Source organism: Callithrix jacchus, chromosome 5 (assembly GCF_049354715.1).
Source record: "Callithrix jacchus isolate 240 chromosome 5, calJac240_pri, whole genome shotgun sequence".
Classification (NCBI taxonomy): Eukaryota; Metazoa; Chordata; class Mammalia; order Primates; family Cebidae; genus Callithrix; species Callithrix jacchus.
Genome location: NC_133506.1, coordinates 66,608,065 through 66,634,362, shown reverse-complemented (window position 1 = coordinate 66,634,362; position 26,298 = coordinate 66,608,065). Strand labels below are relative to the sequence as shown.

The following is a 26,298-nucleotide window of genomic DNA, read 5'->3' as shown; positions in this document are numbered from 1 at the left end:
GGGGGGCGGCATTCTGGCCCTCGGGTCCCTTCCAGAGGGAGCCTTGTCCTCAGGTGGCTGGGGGCACACCCAGAGTTCTGTACAGCCTGCACAGGCCGGGACCCCAGGAACCAGGCTGAACGGGCAGGCTCAGCAAGGCAGGGCTGTTTCCTACCCAAACAACTGGCCCCTCCAAGCCCACGCTGCCCATGAGAAGGTCCTTGTGTCACCTTTCTGCTTCACTGGTGAAGAGGAGGGGAAGGGCCACCCTGTGCCTTCCCGGCCCAGTCCAGCCCTGCCGGTGCCACCATCGTTTCTGTCCAGCCCTGACTGTGGTCACATGCTGAAGCAAATTCATGAGGCAGAACCCTTGGATGGCAAATTCTTCCCAAACCAATGGCAAGCAGCTGACTACCTGAGAGTCCCCAAGCACAGGACAGAAACAGAAGGAGGCGGGGAGGCAGAACTGGCACTGGGCACTGGCAAGTCTGCTCACCAGGCATCTGGACCCTCTGGAGCTGGTCGGGGAGTGCTGCAGGACTCTCTCTTGGACCCTCCAGAGCTGGCCGGGGCATGCCACGGGACTTTCTCCTGGACCCTCCAGAGATGGCTAGGGGCCACCCCAGGACCCTCTCCTGGACCCTCCAGTGCTGGCCCGGGCGGGCCATGGGACCCTCTCCTGGCTGTAGACTCAAGGTCTACTGAGCTAGGGCACTAAAGCCCTGTCCCCTTCTGGAGGCAACTGCCACCCTGCCTTCCTCTCCAGGATCGAAAGGGCTGTTTATCCCCTTCACCTCCCTTGGATCCCGACTCCCATGGGCTTGTCTTCCTCAGGTTTAAAGTCAGACCAAGGGATCAAAAGGGAAAAGCCACAGAGAAATGTTTCATCAGGAGCCGGTGACATTCTGCAACCTGCTTTTCTGTGTGGTTTCTGCTCAGAACTCCTGGTCCCACCCACGGGGACAGGGGTCAGGGCAACGGAGCAGAAACGGCAGCTTCACAATTTTGGCCACAGCAGCTCCATCTCTAAGCAACCCAGGCCCGGGCTGGAGGGTAGTGGTCCCAACACCGCACCAGCCGCCGGCCGTGTTTGTGCTTGGGCTGATGAAGCGAGTTGAAAGGTGTGCAAATGCAGGTCCTGAGCAAACACGAGTGTGCTGTCCAGATGGCCCTGGGAGGCCGAGGTGCCACAGCGCAGGGCGTGCTCCGCGCCCTTCCAGGGACGCCAGGCAATGGCCCCGGCCCTGGGAGAGCCAGCCCACCTGCTGTGAGATCTACCCTCACCCCTGGGAGCCTCCACTGGGGAAGAAAAAGCCACCCATGGTGCCAACCTCTCAGGCTCTGGAAGGAGGGCTCGTGGCCTCCTTCCATGAGGAAAAGGCATTTGCCCACGTGGGGCCCCTCTCCACCAGTGGGGTCAACAGCTCCCAGCTGCTGGTCACCTATATTTAGACCGTAGCTCGTGCAGCACAAAGCCCCTGGGGACCCAGGAGCCCCCCAAATCAATGCTTCCATGGCAATGCTGCCGTCCCCGATTCCCGAGTTATCACAGCGCTATCATCCCTGGCCCCAACATGGCTAGTGGAGATGGGATTTTAGAAATTCCTAAAGGCGACCCTGGAGACTCTTTTGTTCCCAAAATTAGAACACGTGTGGGAGACACAAACAGAAAGTGCCATTGTGCTGCGGGCGCCGCGTCTCTGGAAGCCGATCCTCACGGTTCTGCCTTCTAAAGGCCTGGCTGTATCAGAACAAGATTCAGCTCTGCTCAGCAGAAGCCAGTCAGCCTGAGATTGCTCAACCGCTCCAGCCCTGCCCTCACTGACCTCATTCCCCTCTTGGGGTCTGTTCTCAAGGAGCAGCCACTGCAGCCCTCAGCAGAGGCCTCATGGGACAGGGGAATGCCCACGGAGCTCCCTCCAGGCCCAGGGGGAGGGGCGGGAAAGAGATGACTCAGAAAGAGCTGGCCCATGCAACCACAGGGTGTGGGATGGGGGAGGGTTAGCCCCTGCCCCCAGACGGGCAACAGTGACCTGGCAGCCTCTTGGGGCCTCTAGACCAAGGGTTGGCAAACTTTTTCTATAAAGAACCAGACAGTAAACTTTTGTTTTTGTTTTTGAGTCAGAGTCTTGCTCTGTCGCCCAGGCTGGAGTGCAGTGACGGGATCTCTCAGCTCACTGCATCCTCCACCTCCTAGGTTTAAGTGATTCTCCTGCCTTAGCCCCTTGAGTAGCTGAGATTATAGGTGCACGCCACCACATCCAGCTAATTTTTACATTTTTAGTAGAGAGGGGGTTTCATCATGTTGGCCAGGCTGGTCTCAAACTCCTGGCCTCAAGTGATCTGCCTGCCTTGGCCTCCCAAAGTACTGGGGTGACAGGCGTGACCTACCACACCCAGCCAATTTTTTTTTTAAATACAGAAAGGCTTTCGCCATGTCGCCCAGGCTGGTGTCGAACTCCCAGGCTGAGGCCATCCACCTGCCTCAGCCTCCCAATGTGCTGGGGTGACGGGTGTGACCCACTGCACCCAGCTGATTTTTTTTTTTTTTAAATGGAGAAAGGCTTTTGCTATGTTGCCCAGGCTGGTCTCAAACTCCCGGGCTGAGGCCATCCACCTGCCTCGGCCTCTGGAAGTGCTGGGGTGACAGGCGTGACCCACTGCGCCCAGCTGAGATAATAAACCTTTGGGGTTTACAAGCCATATATGTGGTCTCTGTCACCAGAGCATAACTGCCACTGTAGCACAAAAGCAGCCACAGACGGGAGCAAATGGGTACAGCTCTGCCCCCACGAAACTTTGTTTACAAAAGCAGGCAGTGGTCTGGGTTTGGCGATGGTGGTTTGCTGACCCTGCTCCAGGTCAAAGAATGAAAACCGTGGAGAACAAACCACCAGCTTCTCTTGGGCAGACCCCTGGGAGCCAAACGCTTTAAATGGTGACCAGGCAACTCTCTTGCCTGGTCATTATCTAATCTGGGCAGCTTTCTGCCTCTAGTGACAGAGCAAAGAGTGAACAGAAACGCTCTTGCTACAGTGGTTTCTGGGTTTTTTGAGACTGAGTCTCCCTCTGCCATCCAGGCTGGAGTGCGGCGGCATGACCTCAGCTCACTGGAACCTCTGCCTCCCGGGTTCAAGCAATTCTCCCACCTCAACCTCCCGAGTAGCTGGGATTAGAGACACCCGCCACCATCCCAGGCTAATGTTTGTATGTTTAGTACAGATGGGGTTTCACCATGTTGGCCAGGGTGGTCTCAAACTCCTGGCCTCGCCAAGAGTGGTGGCTCATGCCTATAATCCCAGCACTTTGGGACCGAGGCAGGCGGATCACCTGAGGTCGGGAGTTTGAAACCAGCCTGACCAACATGGAGAAACTCTGTCTCTACTGAAAATACAAAATTAGCTGGTTGTGCTGACGGGCACCTGTAGTCCCAGCTACTCAGGAGGCTGAGGCAGGACAATCGCTTGAACCCAGGAGGCACAGGTGAGCTGAGATTGCACCACTGTACTCCAGTGTGGACAAGAATGAAACTTCATCTCCAAAACAAAACAAAAAACTCCTGACCTCGGGTGATCCACCCGCCTCGGCCTCCCAAAGTGCTGGGATGACAGGTGTGAGCCCCCATGCCCGGCTACAGCAGTGGTTTTTAGCCTTTACACAGACCTGCCAGAGGCCAGTGAACCTAATGAACCCTCCCCTCCAGAAAGATGCAGCTGAGCGGCACCTACATGCGGTGTGTTGGCATGGAATTCCATGGGTGTGCACAGCCCTCCTGAAACCGATTCATGGACCATGTAGAGACCTGAAGAGCCCAGGGAAAGATCTCTTGCTCACTCAGAAAGAACACTAGTTTCTTGGTATTTGAAAGAGCTCTTACAAGTCACTAAATAATAATAATAATAAAATCAAGAGCACTGTAGAAAAACAGACAAATGACACAAAGAAGCAATTCACAGAAGAAATGCAAATTACCAAAAAAGCAGAGAAAAGATGATCTGTCTTACTAATGAAAGATACTTTTAAAATCATGGTATATCATTTTTTACCAGATCAGAGTGGCTAATGTTTAGAAGATGAATGGAATGGACTGGAAAGGACATGGAGAAAAAGGCATTCGCATGCAAGCTGGTGGGCTTGTGGTGGCAGGCAGGCTTTGTTATTTCAGACAGTCTCACTCTTGTCACCCAGGCTGGAGTGCAGTGGCACGATCTCGGCTCACTACAGCCTCCACCTCCCAGGTTCAAGCAATTCTCCTGCCTCAGCCTCCCAAGTAGCTGAGATTACAGGCACGCGCCACCACACCCAACTATTTTTTGTATTTTTAGTAGAGATAGGGTTTCACCCTGTTGGCCAGGCTGGTCTCCAACTCCTGACCTCAGGTGATCTGCCCACCTCGGCCTCCCAAAGTGCTGGGATTACAGGCATGAGCCACAGTGCCAAGCCAGGTAACCTTTTACAAGACCATTTAACAGTACATATTAAAATTTTAAATATGCTAATCCTGTGGCCCAGCACTTCCTCTTCCAGGAACTTATTTTACAGAAATACAGGCACAGGGATGTTCACTTCAGCAGCATTCACACAAATCGAAAAAATTGGAAACCACGCCAAGAGTCCATTAGTAGGAAACCGGTTGAATAAATGATGATACATCTATATTACAGAATAACACAGAACTGCTTAATAATAAGGCAGACCTCGAAGTAATGACAGCAAAAGAAATAAAAGATACATTAAGAGAAAAGGCAAGTTATGGCTCTTTTTTTTAAGAAAAGAATAACATTGGTATATGCAGATCTTTTAAAAATTGAAGAAATATATTCCAAACTGATAAAGACAGGCTTATAGAATTTTTTTTTTTTTAAGACAGAGTTTTGCTCTTGTTGCCCAGACTGGAGTGCAATGGCGTGGTCTTGGCTCACTGCAACCTCCGCCACCTCCTAGATTCAAGCAATTCTCCTGCCTCAATCTTCCAAGTAGCTGGGATTATGTGCCACCACACCACACTAATTTTTTTGTACTTTTAATAGAGACAGGGTTTCCCCATGTTGGCCAGGCTGGTCTCGAACTCCTGACTTCAGGTGGTCGGCCCTCCTTAGCCTCTCAAAGTGCTGACATTACAGGCATGAGCCACCGTGCCTGGCAGGCTTATAGACGTTTAGTCTACAATTCATGTTTCTGAAATACTGAATTTTTACTCTTATTTTTGGGACAAGGTCTTGCTCTGTCACTAGGCTGGAATGTAGTGGTGCAATTGTGGAATACTGTGGCCTCAAACTTCTGGGTTCAAGCCCTCCTCCCACCTCAGCGTCCTGAGTAGCTGCGACTACAAGCACCTACCACCATGCCCTGGCTAATTTAAAAAAAATATATGTCTCGATTTGTTGCTCACACTGGTCTCAACCCTGGCCTCAAGAAATCCTCCCACCTTAGCTTCCCACACTGCCGGCATTGCAGGTGTGAGCAACCGCACCCAACCCAAATTTTTAAAATTAAAACCACTTTTGGGCCAGGTATGGTGGCTCACAATTGTAATCCCAGCACTTTTGGAGGCCAAGGTGGGCGGATTACCTGAGGTCAGGAGTTCAAGACCAGCCTGACCCATACGGTGAAACCTCATCTTCACTAAAAATACAAAAAGTTAGCCGGGCGTGGTTGTGCACACCTGTAATCCCAGCTACTCAGGAGGCTGAGGCAGGAAAATCACTTGAACCTGGGTGGCTTGAACTCAGCTCATCTTGCAATGAGCTGAGATCACGCCATTGCACTCCAGCCTGGGCAACCGAGCAAGACTGTCTCAAAAAAAAAAAAAAACCAGGAGAGGCCCAGAGGCCCTCAGAGCTCCCTCAAAGCTAAACAAGAACCCTTCAATGGCACCACTCCCGACTCAGCGACAAGGGAAGTCAGAAACCAGAGTGTCCTATAAATAGTAATGGTAGGTATTGTGTCTTTTTTGTTGTTGTTGTTGTTAGTGAATGAGAGCTTCTTATGTTGCTCAGGTTGGCCTTGAACTCATAGCCTCACCTCCTCAAGCGCCAGGACAACAGGCCGGAGCCACCGCGGCTCCCAGTATTGTGTCTTAAAACCCTTTTCACCGGGAAACGGACACAGGCAAGGTTTCCTTGCTAGAGAGAACTCTCTCTGAAGAGGCTGCTAGTCTCACGCTTTCCAATGGCCAGCTCTGAATGGCACCATTGCCCAACTAAGCAAACACACAGAGAGTTCCCTTCTTTCTTCTGGGACAGACTTTTTGTTCCTTTTTTGACTTTCTTTTTTTTGAGAAAGAGGCTCGCTCTGACACCCAGGCTGGAGTGCAGAGGTGCAATCTCGGCTCGTGGCAACCTCCGCCTCCTGGGTTCTCCCACCTCAGCCGTCGAGGAGCTGGGATTACAGGTGCCTACCACCACACGGCGATTTTTTTATTTTTTAGTAGAGACAGTTTCGCCATGTGAGCCAGGCCGATCTCGAACGCCTGACCTCAAGTGATCTGCCTGCCTCGACCTCCCAACGTGCTGGGATTTCAGGCGTGAGCCACCGCACTGGCCCCTTTGTTGACTTTCTTTCTTCCAACCCATACCTTTCTTCTGCCTCCCCAACTTCAAGAAGACGCACATTTTGTGACATCCTGATGCTCTCAATGAGGGGGTACTCAGCACCCGAGGAGACATCTCCCTTCCCAGACAGCTGGCTGTGCCCTGGCACTCAGGAAACCAGGAAGAGCAGAAGCCCAGGTGTCCCCTGAGTTTCCCATTGGGCTCCGGACAAAGGCAAAGGCTGGGGCTGGGCAGTTCCATGGGAGGTCTGTGTGGAGGCTGCTCTATGAGCCCAAGCTCCCAGAGGCCCCGGTGACAGCTGCCGTGGAAAACAGGAAAAGAAAGTGGGCGGCAGCATCTTGTTTTCCTGCTTCTGCCTTCCTTGGGCACACAGCTTCAAAGCCCTGATCAGAGGCAGAGAATGTCAGCCGGGCACACAGGCCCACACCTGTCATCCCAGCACTTTGGGAGTCCAAGAGGGGTGGATCACGAGGTCAAGAGATCGAGACCATCCTGGTCAACAAGGTGAAACCCCGTCTCTACTAAAAATACAAAAATTGGCCGGGCGCGGTGGCTCAAGCCTGTAATCCCAGCACTTTGGGAGGCCGAGGCGGGTGGATCACGAGGTCAACAGATCGGGACCATCCTGGTCAACATGGTGAAACCCCGTCTCTACTAAAAATTACAAAAAATTAGCTGGGCATGGTGGCGCGTGCCTGTAATCCCAGCTACTCAGGAGGCTGAGGCAGGAGAATTGCCTGAACCCAGGGGGCGGAGGTTGCGGTGAGCCGAGATCGCGCCATTGCACTCCAGCCTGGGTAACAAGAGCGAAATTCCGTCTCAAAAAAAAAAAAAAAAAATACAAAAATTAGCTGGGCATGGTGGCACACGCCTGTAGTTCCAGCTACTCGGGAGGCTGAGGCAGGAGAATTGCTTGAACCCAGGAGGCAGAGGTTTCGGTGAGCTGAGATCGTGCCATTGCACTCCAGTCTGGGTAACAACAGCGAAACTCCGTCTCAAAAGAAAAAAAAAAAATTAGCTGGGCGTGGTGGTGGGTGCCTGTAATCCCAGCTACTCGGGAAGTTGAGGCAGGAGAATCTTCTGAACCCGGGAGGCAGAGGTTGCAGTAGGCTGAGATCGTGCAACTGCACTCCAGCCTGGGTGACACAGGGAGACTCTGTCTTAACAAAAAAAAGGAAGGCAGGGGATGGTGAGAGCCATGCCCTGCTGCCTGTAGGACCTCAGTTTGGGAGGCCCTGCTGTGTTCTGTGGCCAGAACACGTCACCCAAGCCCCTGTACTGTTGGGGACACCCAGGCACATGCAGGCAAATGGAAAGCAAGGACGTAGAAACAATCACAGCAGCCTCAAACATAGAAGCAGATTACTGAACTAGAGAGCTTTAAGAAGTCCGTACTCACTGTTAATGAGGTGAAGGTCATACACATCCCACCAAAGCCATTCAGAGCCAGGGCAATGAAGATGAGCACCGAGAGGGCTGTGGGGAGATGCGAAGCTCGTGAGTCAGTGGAAACCCCGGCCGAGCACCTGGGAAGCAGATCCGGCCTAGAGTCCTGAGTGGTGCAGGCTCCAGGAAACCCAGCGAGGCAGGCGGGGGTTAGTGTTGACACCTGGGGAGGGAACCGCCTCTTTCTCACTCCCCTCGTCTTGCCTATTTTTTTTTGGTGGGGGTTGCGGCGGGGGGGGGGGGGGGGGGGGGGGGAAGGGGGCGGAGACAGAGTCTTTCGTTGTCGCCCAGGCTGGAATGCAGTGGGACAGCCTCGGCTCACTGCAGCCTCTGGCTCCCAGGTTCAAGCGATTCTTCTGCCTCAGCCTCCTGAGTAGCTGGGACTTCATTCATGGGCCATAATGCCCAGCTAATTTGTTATATTTTTAGTAGAGACAGGGTTTCACCATGTTGGCCAGAATTGTCTCGATCTCTTGACCTCCTGACCCACCTGCCTCGACCTCCCAAAGTGCTGGGATTACAGGCATGAACACTGCACCTGGATTCTTTTTTCTGAGATGGAGTTTCGCTCTTGTTGCCCAGGCTGGAATGTATTGGTGCAACTGTGGCTCACTGTAACCTCTGCCTCCTGGGTTCAAGTAGTTCTCCTCCCTCAGCCTCTCAACTAGCTGGGACTACAGGCATGCACCACCATGCCCAACTAACTTTTGTATGTCTCACCATGTTGGCAGGCTGTTCTTGAACTCCCAACCTCAGGTGATCTGCCCACCTCAGCCTCCCAAAGTGCTGCTGTGATTACAGGCATGAGCCACCACACTTGACCTCCGCTTGCCTATTTCACATAGCCTGGGCTCTTGCAAAAGGGGCACCCCATCATCTTCTCTCCAATTAACATTAGCAGTGGCCAGGTGCAGTGCTCACACCTAGAATCCCAACACTTTGGGAGGCTGAAGCTGGAGAATCGCTTGAGCCCAGGAGTTAAAGACCAGCCTGGGCAACAAAGTAAGATCTCCTCTCTATTAAAAATGAGCCAGGTGCAGTGGTGTGTGCCTGCAGTCCCAGCAGTTCTGGAGGCTGAGGTGGGAGGATCACTAGAGCCCGGGAGGTCCAGGGCATAGTGAGCTGTGATGCATGACTGCGCTCCAGCCTGGGCGACAGAGCGAGATCCTGTCTCTAAAACAAAACAAAACAACAAAAACAAACATTAGTTTCACCTGTCAACTTGAAAAACAAAACAACATCAGCAGCAAGCAGAGGCCTTAAAGAAGCTATTTAACTGAATCCAAAACAGAGGTGCCTGAAAATCAGCAGATGAGCATAGCTGAGATTTTGGGGAAACTCAAGTCCTTTTTTGGTGTCTGCTCTACAAGTCCTTAAAACAACGGCTCTACCTGAGCAGGGCTGTGGACCAGGTGGCTTCTAAGTCATCCTTAATGCTGTGGCCTGTGCTGCCTGGAGGGAACTCAGCTTGTGACTTCTGCACACACCGAGGACCATGCCCCTGTGGCCAACCTGGTTCTTAGAACTCGCCTCGGCCGGGCGAGGAGGCTCACACCTCTAATCCCAGCACTTTGCGGGGCTGAGGCAGGCAGATCAAATGATGTCAGGAGTTTGAGACCAGCCTGGCCAACATGGTCAAACCCCATCTCTACTAAAAATACACAAAATTAGCTGGGCGTGGTGGCAGGTGCCTGTAATCCCAGCTACTTGGGAGACTGAGGCAGAATCACTTGAACCTGGGAGGCAGTAGTTGCAATGAGCCGAGATTGCACTATTGCACTCCAGCCTGGGTGACAAAGCAAGAGTATGTCAAAAAAAAAAAAAAAAGCCGGGCACGGTGGCTCATGACTATAATCCCAGCACTTTGGGAGGCCGAGGCAGGTGGATCACGAGGTCAAGATATTGAGACCATCCTGGTCAACAAGGTGAAAGCCCATCTCTACTAAAAAGACAAAAATTAGCTGGGCATGGTGGTGCGCGCCTATAGTCCCAGCTACTCGGGAGGCTGAGGCAGGAGAATTGCTCGAACCCAGAAGGCGGTGGTTGCGGTGAGCCAAGATCTTGCCATTGCACTCCAGTCTGGGTAACAACAGCAAAACTCCAACTCAAAAAAAAAAAAAAAAAAAATTGGCCTCCCGGTTGGCATCAGTGAGGGACTGGCTTGGTTTGGTGATGAGATGAAGCTGTGTTTACCCTGGGAGCTTCTCTCTGGGGTGGCTGCTCTCTGACCCGGCCATCCATTTGAGATAAGTGACTGAGGAAAGGCCTAATAGGTACCCCTCTAACTTGAGCAGGGAGCGCCAGACCCAGTACCAAGTCCAAGAGCAGGGGGCCCGGGGGCAGCTTGGGGCACTCTCTCCCCAGTCCCTGACAAAGATGGAGGAAGATGACACTCACAGTTCGGGTTGCTTGCTCCGTACGCGATCAACAAGCAGGAGACAGCAAAGCAGGCACTAAAACCAAGCAGAATGGGAGGGATGTCACTCACCATTACGACTTTATTAAGTGTTTTTTTTAAACAACTTTATTTTTCTGTTTTTTGTTTGTTTTGAGATGGAGCCTCGCTCTGTCACCCAGGCTGGAGTGCAATGGTGTGACACCAGTTCATTGCAACCTCCACCTCCCGGGTTCAAGTGAGTCTCCTGTCTCAGCTTCCTTTGTAGCTGGGATTACAGGTGCACACCGCCATGCCCATCTAAGTTTTGTATTTTTAGTAGAGACGGGGTTTCACCATTGTTGGTCAGGCTTATCTCGAACTCCTGACCCCAGGTGATCCACCCACCTCAGCCTTCCAAAGTGCTGGGATTACAGGTGTGAGCCACCGTGCCCATAATAGTCAGTGTTACCATTAACGTCAGTGTCACTTTGGGGTGTGTACTGTGTCAGATGCTTGCAGAACATTTACATGCATTATTTCATCTAATTGAACAATTCTTTTTTTTGTTTTTTTTTTTTGAGACGGAGTTTCGCTCATTACCTAGGCTGGAGTGCAATGGCGTGATCTCAGCCCACCATGCCCAGGTAATTTTTTTTTTTTGTATTTTTAGTAGAGACAGGGTTTCACCATGTTGACCAGGATGGTCTCGATCTCTTGACCTCGTGATCCACCTGCCTCAGCCTCCCAAAGTGCTGGGATTACAGGCTTGAGCCACTGTACCCAGCCTAATTGAACAATTCTAAGGAGAATAATTGGCCCCAATTTACTGATGAGAAACATAAATCTCATTAAAAAACAAAAATTATCTGGACATGGTGGCTCACACCTGTAATCTCAGCACTTTGGGAAGACAAGGGGAAAAAAATCACTTGAGGCCAGGAGTTCAAGACTAGCCTAAGCCACATAGTGAGACCTTGTCTCCAAGAAAAAATTTTTTTAGAGAATCATCTTGTGCAGCTTAGGAGGCCCTGCCAGGCTCTATAATCCCAGCACTTTGGGAGGTCCAGGCGGGTGGATCACCTGAAATCAGAAGTTTGAGACCAGCCTGACCAACATGGTAAAACCCCGTCTCTACTAAAAATACAAAAATTAGCCAAGCATGGTGGCAGGCACCTGTAATTCCAGCTACTCAGGAAGCTGAGGCAGGAGAATCACTTGAACCTGGGCAACAGAGGTTGCAGTACGTGGAAATTGCGCCACTGCACTCCAGCCTGGGCGACTCCATCTCAAAAATAATAATAACACAAAAAATTAGCTGGGCGTGGTGGCGTGTGCCTGTAATTCCAGCTACTTGGGAGGCTGAGGCAGGATAACCGCTTGAACCTGGGAGGTGGAGATTGCAATGAGCTGACATTTCGCCATTGCACTCCAGCCTGGGGGACAGGAGCAAAACTGTGTCTCAAAAAAAAGGCACGGAGGAGCTGGGCGTGGTGGCTCATGCCTGTCATTCCAACACTTTGGGAGGCCAAGGTGGGTAGATCATGAGGTCAGGAGTTCGAGACCAGCCTGGCTAACGTGGTGACACCCCTCTCTACTAAAAATACAAAAATTAGCTGGATGTGGTGGAGGGCGCTTGTAATCCCAGCTACTCGGGAGGCAGAGGCAGGCGAATCGCTTGAACCCAGGAGGCGGAGGATGCAGTGAGCCGAGATCACACCCCTGCACTCCAGCCTGGGCGACAGAATGAAACTCCATCTCGGGATGGGGGGGATGAAAAAGAATGGCATAGATCATTTATAATTCCAAGTGCTTATTATATTGGGGTACATGTTGAAAATCTCTCTGGTAGAGGGAGGAAAGCAGTGTTGCTGTTTCTGCATCAGATGGATACTGCGCCAGCCTCAGAACTAGGTTTGAGGGAAACACATCTCACACGTGAGAGTGAATCCCCAGTGGTCACACTTCTGAAGTAGAAAGAGATCAGAAACCCATGTTCCTAATGCCAAGCAACTCCAGATACCCCCAGCCAGCCCAAAGCCTGGCACTTTTCTTATTCAGCACAGGAACACAGCGAGGACCACAGTACCTGGCACCCAGTGGGTGACAGGGTAGGAACTCCACTCTGGATGGGCCTTTACGGAGCCCCACAGCACACCTGAAGCAGGCACGACCAGGATACCCTTCGGTGTGGAGTTCAGCCCACGGGCGCACCTGCCCACTCCCTGCCCCCCTGGGACCCGCACTGACCTGCCCAGTAGCCGGAGCTTCCTCGGGCCATACTTGTCCATGACGATGCCCAGGGGCAGGGTGATGGCACTGAGCAGAAAGGAGCCCACGGTGAAGGCCAAGTTCAGCATCTCGTCCTGGGCCTGGCAGCTGACCCAGCCATTCATCCAGCTCACGTCCTCATGCCCCGGCTCTGTTGTGCCACCCACTGTGCCATTGGTGACATTCTCTGTGTGAAGAGGGAAGGAAACCCTGACCTCAGGGTCACAGCAGGGACAGGTGCCCACTCAGAGCCCCCCACTGGGAATGCCAGGGCTGGCTCAGGGACTTGCCAGGGCTCAGGCTACCTCACAGCAGGCTTGGATGGCCATTTGGCCCAAGTCCCTGGAGTGAAAATAACTTCTTTGGGGGCCATGGGCCCTTTGAAGAATTCAGTAGAGACCCAGGAAATGCACACCAAGGTTTATCCCCAATTTCAGCAACTTCGTGTGTACCTCAAAGAGCGACGAAGCCCAGGTTGAAAGCCCTGTTCCAGCTGTTCTAGTGCATCCTCCACCCTGAACGGCAGACCTCAGGGCAGGGCCTCAGCCTTGGCTGGGAGCTCCTCACTGCAGCTGTATCCCTGGGACAGACTGCAGCCAGCAGGCGGGCAGACGCCAGACCACCTGGACGGACAAGCTGCTGCTGTACCCCAATACCCTGGTCCTCCTGTCAGGGTGGGGAGACTGAGGCACCTCCTTCAATGGTGAGCCCAATGGCCTTCACAAACGCAGAAGAACAGACAGATGCCACCTTCTGCCCCTAAAATTTTCATAGCATCAAACACCACATGAACTGTGTCTTATAACCACTTTGGAAAGTTTTGGTTTTTTTTTTTTTTTTTTTTTTTTTGAGACGGAGTTTCACTTGTTACCCAGGCTGGAGTGCAATGGCGCGATCTTGGCTCACCGCAACCTCCGCCTCCTGGGTTCAGGTAGTTCTCCTGCCTCAGCCTCCTGAGGAGCTGGGATTACAGGCACGCGCCACCACACCCAGCTAATTTTTTGTATTTTTAGTAGAGACGGGGTTTCACCATGTTGACCAGGATGGTCTCCATTCCTTGACCTCGTGATCCACCCACCTCGGCCTCCCAAAGTGCTGGGATTACAGGTGTGAGCCACTGTGCCCGGCCAAGTTTTGGTTTTTTATTTTTTATTTATTTATTTTTGAGATGGAGTTTCGCTCTTGTTACCCAGGCTGGAGTGCAATGACGCGATCTTGGCTCACTGCAACCTCCGCCTCCTCGGTTCAAGCAATTCTCCTGCCTCAGCCTCCTTAGTAGCTGGCATTACAGGCACGCACCACCATGCCTAGCTGATTTTCTGTATTTTTTTTAGTAGAGACGGGGTTTCACCATGTTGACCAGGATGGTCTCGATCTGTTGAACTTGTGATCCACCTGCCTCTGCCTCCCAAAGTACTGGAATTATAGGCGTGAGCCACCGCGCCCGGCCAAGTTTTGGTTTTTTAAATCATCCTGTGTTATTTGCTTTCACTCACTGAGATGCACCTCTCCCTTTTTTTTTCCTTTGAAGACGGAGTCTCACCTCTGTCACCCAGGCTGGAGTGCAGTGGCACGATCTTGACTCACTGCAACCTCTGTCTCCCAGGTTCAGGTGCCTCAGCCTCCCCAGTAGCTGAGACTACAGGCACCCGCCACCACGCTCAGCTAATTTTTGTATTTTTAGTGGAGACAGGGTTTCAACATGTTGGCCAGGCTGGTCTTGAACTCCTAACCTCAGGTGATCTGCCCACCTCAGCCTCCGAAACTGCTGGGATTACAGGCATGAGCTGCAGCGCCCGGCCAAGATGCACCTTTCTAATTTTCCTTGTTGGGGTCACTGTGTTGCCATCCTATGCCCACATCCAGACCCCACTGCGTGCTGAGCCTCTAAGTCTGGTGTGTCTGACACACCCAGCCCTTAATGGCCCCCTCCAAAGTCCACCCAGCCACCCAACAGCACAAAAAGGAAGAGAAAAGTGCTGTGGCAGCAGAGGGCAGGAGGGCGAAGGATGGGCCGGGAGTGTGGCTGAGGAGCTCTCCTTGCCGGGACTGCGAGTTAACAGATGCTGACTAATCCTGCAGAAAACAGGAGCAGACTTTGATTAGATGCGAGGTCACACTGGGAGAGTGAAGGAAACGCTTTTCTCCAGATAACTGCCTGCCTTCCAACTGCAGCCCTCTGGCGCCAAGGCCGTGGAGCTGAGGTTTGCAAAGGCTTGCTCAGGCCTCTCGGGGCTGTCCTAAGGTCACTGGAAGGGATGCACAGGGTGTGGAATTGGGTCTCGTGCCAGTGTGTGACCAGGGAGTCCATCCGGGGTCAGGTGGATGGAGAACGTGGTGCTGGAATCTGGCTTCCAGGTTCCAATTTTGGTTCCTCCGCTTTCTACCGACATGACCTTGCTCTGGCTCGGTTTCCTCATCCACAAAATGGAATTGTATAATAAATCCACCTCCTGGAGTTTAGGGGAAGATCCATGAGAAAATCCAGAAAACCAAAGACAACGGAAAAAAAATTAAAAAAAAACAAGAGAAAATCCAGAAAACCTTCTGGAGCTCACCTAGGTATAGAAAGAACCCAATAAAGGCAGGGCGCGGCAGCTCCTGCCTGTCACCCCAGCACTTTGGGAGGCCAAGGCGGGCGGATCATGAGGTCAAGAGATCGAGACCATCCTGGTCAACATGGTGAAACCCCGTCTCTACTAAAAATACAAAAAATTAGCTGGGCATGGTGGCACATGCCTGTAATCCCAGCTACTCAGGAGGCTGAGGCAAGAGAATTGCCTGAACCCAGGAGGCAGAGGTTGCAGTGAGCCGAGATCGCGCCATTGCACTCCAGCCTGGGTAACAAGAGCAAAACTCTGTCTCAAAAATAAATAAATAAATAAAAATTTTAAAAAATAATAAAAATACAAAAATTAGCTGGGCGTGGTGGTAATTCATATCTATAATCCCAGCACTCTGGAAGGCCAAGGTGGGCAGGTCACCTGGGGTCAGGAGTTCAAGACCAGCCTGGCCAACACGAAGAAACTCCATCTCTACTAAAAATACAAAAATTAGCTGGGCATGGTGGTGGTGGGCACCCGTAATCCCAGCACTCTGGTAGGCCGAGGCAGGCAGGTCACCTGAGGTCGGGAGTTCAAGACCAGCCTGGCCAACACGAAGAAACTCCATCTCTACTAAAAATACAAAAATTAGCCGGGTGCTGTGGCTCACGCCTGTAATCCCAGCACTTTGGGAGGCCGAGGCGGGTGGATCACAAGGTCAAGAGATCAAGACCATCCTGGTCAACATGGTGAAACCCCATCTCTACTAAAAATACAAAAAATTAGCTGGGCATGGTGGCGCGTGCCTGTAATCCCAATTACTCAGGAGGCTGAGGCGGAAGAATTGCCTGAACCCAGGAGGCGGAGGTTGTGGTGGGCCGAGATCGCGCCATTGCACTCCAGCCTGGGTAACAAGAGCGAAACTCCGTCTCAAAAAACAAACAAACAAACAAACAAAAATTAGCCAGGTGTGCACCTGTAGTCCCAGCTACTGGGGAGGTTGAAGCAGGAGAATTACTTGAACTGGGGAGGCGGAGGTTGCAATGAGCCAAGATTGCACCACTGCACTCCAGCCTGGGTGACAAAGTGACACCCCGTCTCAAAAAAAAAGCAAAACCAAAAGTGAAACCAGATCACAATGGCCAAAAGGCAAAGGATCAAGAGAGGAATCAACAGAACCAAGCTGAATCTCGGGGGATTTAAGGAGATCAGAGCCACAAGGTGAACCACTCAGAGCTGTATAAACAAAACCTCACAACCTGACTCCCCGCTCTGCCAGTTTCTCTCCGTTTTCCAAAAGAAGCCCCCTACACTGTCAGCCAAAGCATGTGGCAAGCAGGGTCCTCAAGCCAGCAGCAACAGGAATTGGCTCTGAAGTGGGGAGAACAGAGTCTCTACAGAGCAACAGTCATTTCCAGGAGGACATGCAGAGAGGAGCAAACTGGCGCTAAGGAGACGGAGGGGACAGCTGGAGAGGGTGCTTCAGGGCCCGGGAGGGGGGCCTGTGGGGCCATGCAGGGTCTGGAGGCGGCACCGCCCAGGAGCAAAGGCATGGGGACCTCCAGTTACCCCAGGGAGGAGCCACAGCTGGGTCCCTAAACCCATGGATTTTCTCATCTAGAGCCAGAAGGTAAAAATCCCAAGGCTCTGTACCCAAGGCAGCCTCCTTGACTTTTTTTTTTTAAAGATGGTGTTTCTTGGGAGGCTGAGGTGGGTGGATCACGAGGTCAAGAGATCGAGACCATCCTGGTTAACCTGGTGAAACCCTGTCTCTACTAAAAATACAAAAAACTAGCTGGGCATGGTGGTACGTACCTGTAATCCCAGCTGCTCAGGAGGCTGAGGCAAGATAATTGCCTGAACCCAGGAGGCAGAGGTTGCGGTCAGCCGAGATGGCGCCATTGCACTTCAGCCTTGGTAATGAGCGAAACTCCGTCTCAAAAAAAAAAGGTGGGGTTTCACCATGATGGCCAGGCTGGTCTTGAACTTCTGACTTCAGGTGAGCCACCCACCTCAGCCTCCCAAAGTGCTAGGATGACAGGCCTGAGCCACCACGCCTGGCCAGCCTCCTTGATTTGCCAGCAGCAAGGTTGGGGTAAAACGTCTTAAGGCCAGATCACCTGAGGTCAGGAGTTCGAGACCAGTCAGGAGTCATCATGGTGAAATCCCATCTCTACTAAAAATATAAAATTTAGCTGGACATGGTGGTGTGCCCCTGTAATCCCAGCTACTCAGGAGGCTGAGGCAGAAGAATCGCTTGAACCCGGGAGGTGCAGGTTGCAGTGAGCTGTGATGGAGCCATTGCACTCCGTGTCAAAACAAACAAACAACAATAAAAATGTCTTAAATTGATTAGAGATCTGGTCACCCCTTTAACTGCATAGGGGAGAGGTGATGGTATCTGTCCTTCCCATCTTTACCCTGGAGCCACCACACACAGGCGCAGGGACCTCACATTCTAGACCACCATCCTTCTCCCCTTAAACAAATCCCTCCCATGTGGCCAGCAGGCCCCCTGCCTGCCTCCTGCCTCCAGGCAGTCCTGTCCAGCCACAGATGCTTCTGGGTGGGCCAGCGGGAGGTGAGTGGCTTCTCGTGCTTATAGAGCAATTGAGAGTCTCCCTGCTCCTGGAGGGAACAAAACCCTTGGTGAGCCGAGCAGCTTTGTTGACAGTAACAGCCCATACAGTCCCAGCAGATGGCCACACACAGTCACACCCAGGCTGCTCCTCTCCCTCTGCTCCCACCTGGGCACTGTGGGTCAGGAGAGAGACAAACAGATTAAACACCCAGGAAGTGCCAAGGCCTGGGATGCCCCTCTGCTTCCAGCCTGGAGCTTGGGGCTCACCCTGGGCCAGCCTGCTGCGCTCCTCACCTGCACCTGTTTATTCAACAGATGCCTCCTTGGGGGCGGCCAAAGTGGCCCAGCCCAGCCAGGGAAGGTGAACCGAGGGGACGGGCAACAGCTGCAGTGGTCAGCGGGTGCCAAGAACAGGAGCAGGGCTGCTCACGAGGAGAGCTGGGCAGGGAGGCGGGGCACTGCCCGCCCACTCACAGGAGATGCACCTGTGTGTTTATGGAGGAATCAGGGAGAAGAGAGGGTGCTGTGACCCCGCCCAGGCTCCCCTGAGTCAAAGAGGAGCCTCCCCACACCCCAGGGAGACAAAGGAAAGGGGGGCCTCCAACATGAGACTTTCGGGGACCAAGGAATACCTGGCTTGAGGTCTCCTCCAAGTTCCTGAGCTGCTCTTGCCTGACTGGCTGCTTCCAGAGCCCCCGCTCCAGGCTGCACCCCCGCCCGGACCTCCCAGCATCCCCCGTCACCCCCGATCCCTCCCGTTCCTGGAATCTTAGTCCATCCGGCAGGAAACCCCATCTCCATCCTCAGCCGGCAGGGCACATGTAGGTGAGAGGTCAGCTCAGGCACACAGCACACCACACGCAGGAGGGCACAGGCAAGCGGAGGCGGTGCTGGACGGACCAGGCCTGGTCCCCGAGAAGCAGGTGGGCCTAGCAGCAGATGCCACATGCGGAGTACCAGTGTGTGCCGGCTGGGCGCTCAACGGGTGAGCCCATGTGCACCCCATAGTCCCCATGAGGACACAGTCAGGGTATCCCCGAAGGACGCTCAGGGCAGGTGAGTCACTTGTGGAGGTCTCCTGGAGGGCCCCTGGGGAAGCTGGCTTCATTGCAGGCCGCCAGACCCCGAAGCTCCGTGCCAATGCTGGCCTACCCAGGGAGAGGCTGGTATCCCAGAGAGAAGATGCTGAGAGCACAGCCAGGAAAAGGCTGCCTGCGGTGTCGGGCAGGAAGCCTGAACCTTGCTGGGCGAGAACAGCACCAAGAGCCTCCCGCGACACCCCAAGAGCCAGCCTGAGCCGGATGGGACCTTCACGGAAACCAAGATGCCGGGGTGCCCGAGGGGCACCTGTGAGGGAAATCAGGTCACAAACCGAGGAGGGAGGCTGGGATGTGAGAGGCCAAGGGCGAGCTCTTCCTTGAGACACATGCGGAGGCCCAGCCTTTCAACCTTCTTCCCCATTTCTAAGGAATTTTTTAAATTCCAAATAAACTGGGGGAAAAGTTTAAAAGTTATATTTACAGTAATAAAAATGAAAGGCTGAATTTAAGAAAGCTATCCACACTGGCCTGTGGGTGTGGGGAGAGACACGAAAAAGAGAAGTTCTTGGGCCGGGTGTGATGGCTCACGCCTGTAATCCCAGCACTTCAGGAGGCCGAGGCAGACAGATCACCTGAGGTCAGGAGTTCAAGACTAGCCTGGCCAACATAGTGAAACTCCCTCTCTACTAAAAATACAAAAATTAGCTGGATGTGGTGGAGGCACCTGTAATCCCAGCTACTCAGGAGGCTGAGGCAGAAGAATCACTTGAACCCAGAGGCGGAAGTTGCAGTGAACTGAGATTTCGCCACTGTACTCCAGCCTGGTGACAGAGACTCCTTGCCAAAAAAAAAAAAAAAATTGCTAGGCGTGGTGGCTTAAGCCTGTAATCTCAGCACTTTGGGAGGCTGAGGTGGGCAGATCACCTGAGGTCAGGATTTCGAGACCAGGCTGACCAACATGGAGAAACCCCATCTCTACTAAAAATATAAACTTAGCCGGGCATGGTGGCTCGTGCCTGTAATCTCAGCTACTCAGGAGGCTGAGGCAGGAGAATTGCCTGAACCCAGGAGGCAGAGGTTGCGGTGAGCCGAGATCGCGTCATTGCACTCCAGCCTGGGTAACAAGAGTAAAACTCCGCCTCAAAAAAAAAAAAAATACAAATACAAATACAAAAAAATCAGCCAGGTGTGGTGACGGAGCCTGTAATCCCAGCTACTTGGGAGGTTGAGGTAGGAAAATCACTTGAACCTTGGAGGCAGAGGTTACAGTGAGCCGAGATCACGCCACTGCACTCCAGTCAGGGTGACAAGAGCCAAATCGTCTCCCTGCCGGCCAAAAAAATAAAGAGGTCCTCTAACCAGCAGAGAAGTCTCCTGTCAACATCCACAGCTTCACTCAGCCCATGGGGATCGAGCGTGGCCCTGTGTCCCCAGTGCAGGCGGCAGCCCCTCTGCCCTCACGGGGACCCCTGCGCCAGACTCTCTCCCCGAACCACAGGCAGAGCAGCAGCGGTAAAGAGCATAAAACTATGGTCAGACCGTGAGTGCCTTTTACGGGCAGGGGCTTGATGACTTCTGCTTTCTACAGCGCCCACGCCCCAGCATGTGGCAAGCTGTCAGCAATTCACTTGAGCCTCTAACAGGGGAACAGGACCATCGCCCTCCTCCACCTCCCCGGTTTCCTTCTGCCTTGGGAATAAAATCCAGTTTCCCCAGAAGGCCTCCCAGGCCTCGCAGGCCCAACCCCTTTCCACTTCTCTCCCTCCTCCAGGGTAAATCCTCCTCTCCTGACTCACCCCTTCTCAACCTCCAGGCTTCCACCTGAATGCAGAGAGGTCCTCCCACCCGGGGGAAATCAGACCCCTGCTGCTGTTCCAGCTCCTGGCACCCTGCTTTCTTGGGGCCGGACCACCACCTGGAATTACACAGGTGTGCGTGTTTGCTCTGCACCCCCAGCATGGCACCTTCATCAATCTTTACTGAATATTTAGGTTACCAGAAAGAGGGGATTCAATATCCACACACAGGCCAGGAACGGTAGCTCACGCCTGTAATCCCAGCATCTGGGAGCCAGAGGCAGACAGATCGACTGAGCCAGAAGTTGAAGAGCAGCCTGGGCAACATGCTGAAACCCCCTATCTCTACAAAACATTTAAAAATTAGCAGGATATGGTGGCCCGCACCTGTAGTTCCAGCACTTTCAGAGGCTGAGGCTGGAGGATCATTTGAGCCCAGGAGTTGGAGACCAGCCTGACCAACATGGTGAAACCCCTATCTCTACAAAAAATTTGATCGGGCTCGGTGGCTCACGCCTGTAATCCCAGCACTTCAGGAGGCCAAGGCAGGTGGATCACCTGAGGTCAGGAGTTCAAGACCAGCCTGACCAATATGGTGAAACCCTGTCTCTACTAAAAAATACAAAAATTAGCCAGGTGTGGTGGTGGGCGCCTATAAGCCCAGCTTCTCAGGAGACTGAGGCAGGAGAATTGCTTGAACCTGAGAGGCAGAGGTTGCAGTGAGCCGAGATCACGCCATTGTACTGAAGCCTGGGCAACAGAGTGTGACTCTGTCTTGAAAAAAAAAACAAAAAAACACTAAACCTAACTAGGTATAGTAGCTCATGCCCGTAGGCCCAGCACTTTGGGCAGCTGCGGTGGGAGGACTGCTTGGGCCCAGGAGACCAGCCTGGGCAAGATGGTGAGACCCTGTCTCTACAAAAAAACAAATTCAAAAATTAGCTGGAGGCCGGGCGTGGTGGCTCACGCCGGTAATCCAAACACTTTGGAGGCCAAGGCAGGTGGATCACCTGAGGTCGGGAGTTCAAAACCAGCCTGACCAACAGGGTGAAACCCCGTCTTAAAAAAGAAAAAAAAAAGTATAAAAAAAAATTAGCTGGGTTGGTGGCACCCACTTGTAGTCCCATTACTCAGGAGCTGAGGTGGGAGGATCACTTGAGCCCAGGAGTCAAGGCCGCGGTGAGCTGTGACTGCACCACACATTCCAGCCTGGGCAGCAGAGTGAGACCCTGTCTCAAAAAGAAACCATCCACAGGTAGCTGCAGCACTGCAAGCCCACCCTGACCCTCCTGAAGTGGGCCACTGGACCACAGACGAAAGGAGGGAAGGGCTGGGCACCATCCCAGAGGCAAAAAGGACACAGCTCTGGGAAAGCCCCACTTCTGGGGCTGAGAACCCAGTAGGTCTCCCACCCTCTCCAGGGGCCTAGGGAGGCGCCCAGCACCAGCACCTATTGGATGTCGTGCAAAGCCCGTCGTCAACGGCCCGCACCCAGGTCTGCAGACCCCACCTGCCACCTCTCCCAGTGGGCAAGGAAGAAGAAACGGAGGGGAGCGGAGAAATGAGCTGTCTCCTTCCTTCTGCCACTGCCCCACACTGGAGCCAACATCGCGCCTGAATCCTCCAGATTCTGGCTGGAGTCCTGAGAAAGAGTTCTAAGAACCCTTCAACAGGTTCAGGCGAAAAAGCTGACCAATTTGCATCTCAATCAGCTGGGGACTGCCCGGGACTGCTCAGCCTTTCACGAGCCTAATTCAATAAATTCGAAAAATGGCCTGAGTGCTTCTCTGCAATCCAACCATCCGCCAAGTTTGAAAATGTCAGACCCAAGCAGAAACCTTTACCCTGACTTTGCCAGGCACTCCCAGACAAGAAACGTGTGGGGATTTGTGGCCTGAAAGAGAACTGGTGGTGCCGACTCCAAGAATCGTGGAGCAGCGAGGCCACAGAGATAAGCTGTGTGGACTCAGCAGCCTTCCTGCCTGGGATGGGGGCTCCAAGAGTTTGCCAGATGGTCAGAAAAAAACAAAATCGGAGGCAGGAGCAAAAGCCCAGGATAAGAGGTTGATGTTCAACCCACAGTCCTGACCCTTCACCTTTACTTCGGTTTAGAGGAGCAATCTGTCAAGTCTCCCCGGGGTTAACCACCGACTCAGCACCTCGCCAGCGCGACAGAGACTGTGGGGAAGAAGCTGAGGTCCCTTTCTTAGAGGAAGAGGCTGAGGTTGAGGCAGGAATGAAGGAATTTGGAATTCTGCCAAAACCATACAGTAAGTTAAATCAGTGGACAATCTACGAAAAAAACCACCTAGTTTATGACCTTCCCGACACCATGTCGGGTCCAAAGGAAAAAAAACTACCCACAACAGTCCTCTGGTTTGGATGAGACACTAAAAGCTTTCTTTGGGGATTTTTTTTTTCTGCCTTTTTTTTTTTTTTTTTTGAGATGAAGTCTTGCTCTGCCACCTAGGCTGGAGTGCAGTGGTATGATCTTAGCTCACTGCAACCCTGCCTCCCAGGTTCAAGTGATTCTCCTGCCTCAGCCTCCTGAGTAGCTGGGATTACAGGCACGCGACACCATGCCCAGCTAAATTTTTGTATTTTTAGTAGAGATAGGGTCTCACCATATTGGTCAGGCTGGTCTTGAACTCCTGACCTTGTGATCTGCTTATCTCAGCCTCCCAAAGTGCTAAGATTACAGGTGTGAACCACCGTACCCGGCCTGCTTTAAAAAAAAAAAAAAATGGCAAGCAGGAAGAATCATGATCTATAAAGGAGGAGAGAGGACAAGACGAAGCAAACACTCCCACCTGTGCCCTTAGGAGAGAAATTAATCTCCTACCATCTCTTGGGCAAAGCAGAAAGCTTGCTCAGGGAACAAGGTCTGACTCTTCCCAACTCCTAAGGTTTCTTGCTGATGTGGAGAAAGACCTGCCAAGAACCCTTAGGCTATTAGTAAATATTTTTGAGTGGCTAAAGGCTAAAGGTTAGTTATAAATGATACTCTTTCTGTCCACTCCTCGAGGCCTCTGTGTTTCCCGCTTTCTCCTGCTTGAACCTCTCCAGCAAAGCCTCCCTCTCTAGAGACTGGGACACACAGGGGACTCCCGGCAGATCAGAGAAAGGAAACAGGGAGGCTTCCACAAAGGATGACACCCAGCATGAGCTGGCGCAAAGCCTTCTCTTCCTGCAAAGAGCTCTAGAAGGAAAAGGCCTGCTGGTGGGGACTCAGGAAGTCAGTCCTGGGCTACCTCCATCTAAGGGCCCTCTGGCCCTGGGGAGAGAGGTGATATGAGTTCAGCTATTATACAGCTACCAGTTGGGATCAAGGAGAGCGCAGAGGGAAGCATTTCCTGTTACTGTCGCCTAAGGAGGAGGGTAGGAGGCCAGAGGCTGGGCTGCTGTGGCCCTCCTGTGGGGCTGAGCCTACTGCCCTGTAGTAACTGGGATCCTCCCACAGGATGTGAAGGTGTAAAGGTGGTGCGGATGTCAAGCACACAAGCGTGCCCAGCCTGCCTTCGGCAAGAAGAGAGCAGGCCGCACTATCTCCACAAACGTTCCCTTCTCCTCTTCCCCTTCATCCCCACGGGGCTGGGAAGCCGGGAAATGTCCTCATAGCCCATGGGAGGGAATGTCCTTTGGAGAATCATAAGTCGGCAAAAATAGACAAGAAACTGTGTCCAGCCAGCACTTGGGAGACTCCGCAACCACCTAAGAAACGTCTAGATTCTAGATGAGCCCTGCCTGGGGCAGAGGCAAGGCCACTTCCTCTCCTGCTGCACCCCAGCCGCTAAACCAGGAGTTCCTCTTTCTCACCATTCAAGAGCAACATGTTTACTACAAGGCAAGCCGTGTTCCAGCCAGGCGCGGGGAGGAGAGGAGGGGAGCCCAGCAACGCTCCTGGGGTGGAAGGAACACCCTGGACAGCAGCTGTGGCTCTGTGGCCTTGCCCAAGACCGAAGATGGCTCTGAGCCTCCATGTCTTTGCCCACAAAACGGGGCAATGATAAGTACCCGGCAGGGCCGGGTGAGGATCCAGTGGACCTTCAGATGCCGGAGAGGCGATGGGCAGTGAGTGAGGTACTGCTTATAGGTCTTTGCCCCCTCCCGCCCCACCCGCCCCCACCCAAAGCCCCGACTCCGGGAGCCCCCCCGCAGCCACAGGCGTCTGTCTGTCTCACCTGGCTCGGCACACAGGTAGGAGTAAAAGCCTTCCGATTTGAGCATGATGAGCAGCGAGCCCCAGCCCAGGAGGACTGCCGAGAAGAGGAGGTTTTCCAGCACGGCCGTGCAGGCCATCCACCAGCGGCGCCGATGGGCAGTGGCCAGGGTGGGCGCCATGGCGCGGCGCGGCTCGGGCTCGGGCTCTGCACCACCTGCGCACAGACCGCAGCGTCAGCGCTGGCCCTGCCCGGCCTCTGCCGCACCCCCCCCGCCAGCCGCCCCGGCTGCTGCGCAGGGCGCGGGGCTCGTCACCCCTCCGTGGCTGCGGTGGCCGGAGCGCGCAGAGAAAGAGGTCAGGCGAGGCGAGCCCCAGCCCTGCCCGGCCCTGGGCCACCCCAACGCGCGGCCGGCTCGCACCGCCGCCCTCCGCGCCGACCGAGCCGCCCCGGCCAGGCAGGGAGGCGTCTCACTCCGAGGTAAACTGAGGCACGAAGGCACGAAGGGCCCCACGCATGCTCAGGGCCGTGGACCTGACCCTGGCCCCCGGCAGGACTGACACGGCTTGGGGCCGGCCTGGACAGCGGTGCGGGGAGCGGCCACCTGGGCCGGAGGATGCCCGAGGGTGGCCACTCCCCGGGTCCCTGACAGGCGCCCTCCCGCCCGCACCCGAGACCCTTCCCCGGAGCCTGTTTCCTCAACCACGAGATCAGCGCACTAAGCTCCAGAACGGCCCGCCCCACCACGCTGATTGGCCAGACGGCGCAGGAACTGCCGCGCCATTGGCCGCCGTCTAAGTCGCTAGGCGCTGCGGCCACGCGAACGCGGCGTGGGAGACCGGGAGCCGGTTCAAACCGGCGGCGCGAGACCCCCCAGCCCGGGCGTTTCCCGGCGCCTCGCCCGTTTCCATGGCAACGGACCCCCAGCCTCCATCCCTGGCCCTCCGCTTCTCGCGGTCTCCCCCGGCGGGCTCTCACCGCTCCGTCCGGTTCCTCGGGTTCCGTCGTTTGCTCCCCGCACCGCTTCGGTGCCGCAGCTGCCCGCGCGCCCTCGCCGACCTCGCTCCCGGCTCCCGCTCCCCGGCTGCTCCGCGCGTGTCGGGCCCGCCCGACGCCTTTTCTGCCCTTTTTTAATTCCAGCCCTTTTATTCCGACCCGAGATGAAAACACTGTCGCCCGCGGATTGGCTGAGCGGGGGCTGGAAACAGGCGTTGACCAATCAGCAGCCAGCCACCCGCCCGCCCCGCCGTGAGCAGAAGCCGGTTCCGGCCGGACTCGGAGACAAACAAGAGAGACTAGGGGCTGGGGGGGCCGTGTTGCTGCGAGCCAGGCCAGGGCTCTGCCGCCTTCACCCCGGATCCCAGCGTGGCGGGGCCCCGCGACATCGCCCCGGTGCCTCTCCAGCGCCCTGACCCTGCGAGGCTGCGGCTTCCGCTTCGCGTTCCGGCGCCCCGCGAACCCCCACGAGACCCCCGGGGCCCCCAGCCGGGTTCTCCCGCGGCCGCCTCAGTCACCACGCCCAGATGCGCCGGCTCCGCGCGGCCGTTCCGCTCT

General features: G+C 54.1%; 1 protein-coding gene and 1 non-coding gene across 24 annotated transcripts in view; both read right to left on the bottom strand.

Moving 5' to 3' along the window:
* The window catches only part of SLC43A2 (solute carrier family 43 member 2), a 53,459-nt gene extending 27,593 nt beyond the window's left edge, over positions 1–25,866 (bottom strand). For 7 of the 23 annotated variants that reach the window (XM_008996378.6, XM_078372487.1, XM_035299421.3 and 4 more), the window contains exons 1-5: positions 25,723–25,866; positions 24,766–24,960; positions 12,604–12,811; positions 10,377–10,432; positions 7,933–8,009 (exon numbers count right to left, since the gene is read on the bottom strand). In XM_008996378.6, the coding sequence (XP_008994626.1) occupies positions 7,933–8,009; positions 10,377–10,432; positions 12,604–12,811; positions 24,766–24,925 (501 nt within the window). In that variant the 5' untranslated portion in view covers positions 24,926–24,960; positions 25,723–25,866. Of the gene's footprint in view, positions 1–7,932; positions 8,010–10,376; positions 10,433–12,603; positions 12,812–16,982; positions 17,104–24,765; positions 24,961–25,165; positions 25,465–25,722 lie in introns of those variants that run through there. The other 16 variants (XM_035299418.3, XM_035299422.3, XM_035299428.3 and 13 more) reach the window with 6 other exon arrangements.
* On the bottom strand, positions 12,234–12,337 carry LOC118154415 (small nucleolar RNA U13). Its single transcript, XR_004744274.1, has one exon. It is a non-coding gene; the product is annotated as a small nucleolar RNA U13 (small nucleolar RNA).
* Positions 25,867–26,298: the final 432 nt, after the last annotated feature.